Raw genomic sequence first — 5,815 nt, forward strand, 5'->3', positions numbered from 1 at the left:
TAAGTTAAAAGACTTTCCATGAGCTGGCAAAAACTCCTACCGATCCAAGAGAATACTGGAATTGTGATAACTTTTAATGGGCCAACAAAAAGATGTCATAGTAAGTGAGCTCTGGCGTCCTCACGAAAGCCTCTGCCCAGTTTGATGTACTCCCAGTAGACGCTGCGTTACTTGGAGAAGAGGAAGCACGGCATGGGCGACGAAGGTCAGCACTATTAGCGGAAAGGGGCCGGGCGGAACGGAAGCTTGTGGGCGGGCGTTTTCGCAGGCGAACAGTCCTCGCTGACGGACCGGAAGTCGCTGTTTCTCCGGGAAGCTGCCGGTTGCTGGGTTTGAAAGAGAAGAGCTGGAAAGTGACGCATCCCCTGCTTTATCCCGCCCCGGGAGCAGTCCCCGGCTCCTGGGTTTGAGTGTGCGAGGCCGGGGGAAGGGATTTATGGCGGCGTCCATGGTGAGCTTTCGTCACGGGCTGCCTCTGGTGCTTTTTCTGCCTCTTCAAACTCCTCTTCTCCATGTCTGCCTTTGAGTCGGTTTCAAACTCCTCTCTCTCGTTCTCCCCTTTTTAATTGACTCTGAATCAGGCGTTCCCAAGTCGTTTGCGTTAGCCGTCATAGTGTGTGTGGTTGTTACAGTTGCAATTACATTCCTGGTATCCCTTCTCATTAAAAATCCAATGGCATCATGTGGCCCAGCCTAATTTTTGTTCTAGTTTAGCCTCTTACTTAACCGATACAGCGCTTCTCGATATTCAGAATGAAAACTCGAGAAGCGCTGTATTTTCTTTTAATCTTTCGCCTAAAAAATTGGTTTCTATAAAAACGATACAGGATAAATGATTGTGAAATTTCTATAAAATCTCTTTTTCCAACTATAAAACCCTTGGAGGATGCAACTTATATTAAAATAAATCATATATTATTTTAACATAGTGATGGCAGAAAAAGACTAACTGGGCCATCCAGTCTGCCCAGCAAGCTTCCTAGTAACCGCTGCTCCGTGCAGGTTACCCCCATGTCTCTGTTTAGTTATAGTAACTGCTGCTCTATGTTGGTTAATATTTGCAGTTATAAAGCATATGATAGTGAGTGGTTCAATGGCCTTATGAATGATGGTGTTCTATTTTTACGGTATCGTTTCTGATGTTCTTGGGTTCTTATTTAATATAGACTCTTTTCTTCAAATGGTGGAGGGGGAATAGTTGTTTCCCATTCTCTTGGGTTGGATTAGGTGACATTTTGGGGGATTTTATTGTTTTGTGCTGATATTTTTGCATTTGATATTGTATTGTATTATTGTAAGTTATTGTTGTAAGCAACTTTGGGTCACTGGATGAGAAAAGCAGACTAGATGGGCCATATGGTCTTTTTCTGCTGTCATGTTTCTATAATTGACAATCATTTGTCAGAGTTTAGCTAAAGATGTACTTGATCTTGATATTTAGGAACTAGATATAGTATTTATAGTGTTTGAAAATAAAAAAAAGACCAACGTAGAACAGTCCATGAATCCTGTAACCAAGTTAAACAAGCAGAGTATAAACTTTTTACCTTCTATGACTCTGGCCTCCTGCTATAAAGCTGTAAGAGTAATATTGTGCTTCAGTTAAGATACAGAGGACCCCTATGTACTTGGGAAGGGAAAAAGGCTTTTTCAGTGTGTGTTAGTTATTGTTGTAACTTAATCACTCATGTTTTATTCTTGCTCATAAGGATTTTAAAACAAATGTTGATCAGGCCTGCAGAGCTGCAGAACAGTTTGTGAACATTTACTATGAAACAATTGACAAAAGGAGAAGGGTGAGTCCTGCAGACTTCTTGAATTTCTGGAGTGCATGGTGGGATGGTTTGGTTCTTGAGATGATTTGATACTGGTATTTTCATGCTGGCTTTTCTGTGTTATAGTTGGTTTCAAGTATATTACTTTTCCTGTTTTACATTCTTTCCTGTTTTACATTCTTTGTGTATTTTTATTTTTTCCTAATATTGGATTTGGATTTAATTACTTGACTTTCCCCTCATTTTACTGTTATCCTTTGATAATCCCTTAAATTACTTTCCTGTTGTATCCTAGGTGGGGATGGGGAAATGACTGCCTTTTGATGAAGCCATTGTGCACCAAAAGTATTGATTTAAGACAAAAAAAAACTTTCATTCCTCACACTGGCAACAATGTAGAGAAATGTTTTACAGTATCACAGTATTCCTTAGTTTTTCAGCAAGAAGATATAATTGAGGTCATTAGTTTGTCATGACAACTGTTGCAGAATTTTCCTCTATCTGAAATAGCAGCAAACTGAGAGCCCCATTCTGTCCTGCTGTCACTGTCTTATCTGGTCTGGCTACTGCTGCGACCTCCCTACCCCCATGACCTGATATCTGCCAGTGCTAGTGCTGCCTGCTCCTACAAGTTTCACTACCTCTTGCTCTGGCCTGCTGCTGCCATTGCGCCCCCCCCCCCCAATTGGCTTTAACTAGCAAATAACTCTGTTAATAGTACCATGTGTTGCCAGCTACAGCCATCTGGTGGGAAGAGGCCAGTCACAAGAAGGAATTGGTAGAAGAAGAGAGGGAAACTTTAAGAAAAAGAAGAGTAGACCAGAGGGTAGTTGTGAGGGGAGGGGTGAAGGAAGGAAAATCTAAATGATGGAGAAGAGTATTAACTGGAGGAGCAAAGGCGGGAGGGGAGAGACGGATTGTAGCGAGGGGGGGGGGGGAGGGTTAGAGGAGAGAGAACAGAATATAAAGTAAAAGAGAGAAAAAAAGTTTAAAGTAAAAGAATACACATGCAGTTTGGCAGGTCATGATGGTACATCAACAGGGTTCAATCTCAAAAGAGGCTTCCCTCTATCCCTTGGCTGGCACAAAAGATCTAGAAATCCCCAAGTCGATTGTTCTGGGAAGGGTGGGAGGATAAATTTGAGGGTAAAGAGATAAAAAGGTCTATTTTGAATAGTGTTAAATGAAATATGTATATTTTATGTACAATATTTCAGAAAGTTTCATTGGCATTCTCCAGGTGCTGACTAAATTGTATCTTGACAAGGCGACTTTAGTGTGGAATGGAAATGCTGTATCTGGACAGCCAGCACTGATGGAGTTTTTTGAGATGCTTCCATCCAGCGAGTTCCAAATCACGATGCTGGACTGCCAGCCAGTTCATGGTAAGAGTATAGTGGTTCTTATTATTATTGTTTTCTCTTTTGGGCCTCCTACTCAGTTGGAACCAATGATAGGATCCTAGTGCTATGAGCCTTCTTTTGCAACTTCCCTTTTTTATACTCCCCACCTCCAACAGACCTAGTGTGGTCATTGAAGCAACAATCCTTAGCTAGGGGCCATGCACCAGAGCTTCCTCCAGAATTTTGCAGTCTTAGACCTGAATCCAGCCACTAGGTGTCAACCTAGATGATGACCATGACTCAAGAGGCCATGTGCCTCTACAACATCCAGAGCCAATGGGGGGAGTGGAAGACCTGAATTGGGGGTTGAACTGGTGACCTTCTATGGAACAATCAAATTGGTACACTTTGACATTGAATCCAAAATCTCAAATTTTTTACTTACTTTTAGAATATTTCTATGTTTTTTTTAATAGAAGGGAACAGAAAATGATATAGAATGGAGTTTAATTATCTTTTTTTTTTTTTTTTGTGTGTGTAAAGAGCAAGCAACAGAAGGCCAGACAACAGTGCTGGTTGTGACTAGTGGAACAGTGAAGTTTGATGGCAATAAGCAACGTTTCTTCAATCAGAACTTCTTACTTACTGCGCAGGCAACACCAACTCTCACTGTGTGGAAGATTGCCAGTGACTGCTTCCGCTTCCAGGACTGGGCTAGTTTATGAAGACTCCTTGAGATACAATGATGTTACCTTTCTCCATTGTTGCATTCACTAAAGTTACAAATCAGTTGTACTTTATTTGCTTCTTGTACAATTAATTTTGGAACTGCTGTAGCCTTGGCTTCAAAACCAGATCTGTAGGAAGGGAGATTTTAGTTCTGCCTTTCAGAATGAATATCTAGCTCAGCGGCAGAGAATGTACAGGTAGTGGGTCCATTCCTTCCTGTTAATTTGTCACCAAGAACAATCATTTTCAAACCTCCCAGTCCCCACACACAAAAGTGGTTCACAGGTTTTCAGCAGCAACATGAGACCTAAACTGTACTGACTGAAAGATTGTGTTTTGTCATGGGAAATAAAGTATTACTTTGTTATTTTTGTAAAGAAAACAAAAAAAAAAATAGGAAAATTGTGAATTTTTATTTTTTTTGTATTTAAATTGCCACCATCCCTTGCTTTTAATAACGTTCTGCTGAAAAGGTGCCCTAAGCCCTGTGAAGCACTTCTATCGCTATGTAGGGCTCCCTGGCCCTGTTAACCTAAGTGAGTGTCATTTGTGCATGTGCCACTTGATCTCTGCTTTAATCTGCTAATTTTTTCAAATTGTGTGCTTAGAGAAAAATAATATTGATCAGGCACAGCTACTGAAGTGTGCTTGAATCAGAAAAACTCATAGGATGTGAAGTTTGTGTAAATTTCTGTTTGATTACTAATGGAGCAGGTACTATGCTTGACCTGCTCTTGTGCTGTATCATATATGTAGGAGAAATGTAAAGTGTGAGTGCACTGCAAATACTTGAAAAGATTAGGTTTTGACATCTTACAACAGATTAGGAGAATGTAGATGTGCCCACCAAAATCCTGCTATTTAAGCTAAAGGACTAGCATATAAATCAGTAATATTCTGCAGTTGTTTTGAAACCACATTTGTTAAAAGACCAGGGTGATACATTTTCAAATCTCGATAAATGAGCATGGCCTGTGAATAGTAGCCAGTCTGTACTACATTTTATTTACATTCTGACACTTTGTGAACAGCAGATCAAATTTCAGAGAAGACATAGGTTTGTCTAAACATAAGACTGCAGGCCAGATGCACTAAGCATTTTACTCCTGGACATAAAATGTGAAAACCCTTTTAGAGACATCCAGCCCTTAGTGAGTGGGCATTTGCGGATGAGATGTGTATATTGTGTGTATGGCAGTTTAACATTTTTTTCTGTTTTTGTTATATTTCATGTGGAAGGTGTTGGAGACTCTGATTACCTTAGAATCGTGTTCTTGCATTGGTTTTAATACAGTTTAGTAACTAAGAAATATATTTTGAAGATGGACAGAGTTTCTGTTAGTTCTTCAGTTGGATCTCTTACAGAATATACATTTATATTACCGGAGCTAGTGGTGTGATACTTTTGTACTTTGCATTGGGCTAATAAAACAATCTACTTGTGAAACAATATACATTTTGTCTTAAAGTAAATACAAGTATCAGGAAACACAAACTGAGTTTTTTGAAATTGAAAGACCAGTGCCACTGTGCACAGCACTACTACCTCTTTTCCTCAAAATATCAATCTGCTTGTGTTTCTGCTCTATTTTCCCTTACTAGGTCTTATTTTGAGGTATCCGTTTGGCCAAATATAGCTTCTTGTGTTTTTACATTTATGGAATAAAAGGTATATGCTGCTTTTTTAAAATGATGGTAATGCCTCCTGCTTGTGATAAATCTGTTCTCTTGAGTTCACCCTTCACTTATTTTTGTTGTGTTTTATAGTTTAGATACATCGCCCTAATGTTGGCACAGTGGCTCCCTGACTAGGTGGATCCAGAATGTAAAGCAGATGGAGCTGTTTGAACTGGAACATTCTTATCGTTGTCTTGGGACTGAGGTACAAATAAAAAATAAATAAAAAAAGGTGAAATTTTGATCATTTCATTTGTTCTGAATAATGCCAAAAGTTTGGGTAGTACTGCA

General features: G+C 39.7%; 1 protein-coding gene across 2 annotated transcripts; it reads left to right on the forward strand.

Annotated features, from left to right (window-relative positions):
• The first annotated feature begins 210 nt into the window (after positions 1-210).
• LOC115090347 (NTF2-related export protein 2) lies at positions 211-5,299 on the forward strand. Of its 2 annotated transcripts, XM_029599297.1 has the most exons (4): positions 217-451; positions 1,710-1,796; positions 3,016-3,160; positions 3,662-5,299. In XM_029599297.1, the coding sequence occupies exons 1-4, from the start codon at positions 437-439 to the stop codon at positions 3,841-3,843; spliced, it is 429 nt and encodes a 142-aa protein (XP_029455157.1). In that variant the 5' UTR covers positions 217-436; the 3' UTR covers positions 3,844-5,299. The 2 variants fall into 2 exon arrangements, with proteins under 2 accessions (XP_029455158.1, XP_029455157.1); XM_029599298.1 differs by lacking the exon at positions 1,710-1,796 and having other exon boundaries at positions 211-451.
• Positions 5,300-5,815: the final 516 nt, after the last annotated feature.

This window comes from Rhinatrema bivittatum, chromosome 4, assembly GCF_901001135.1.
Source record: "Rhinatrema bivittatum chromosome 4, aRhiBiv1.1, whole genome shotgun sequence".
Classification (NCBI taxonomy): Eukaryota; Metazoa; Chordata; class Amphibia; order Gymnophiona; family Rhinatrematidae; genus Rhinatrema; species Rhinatrema bivittatum.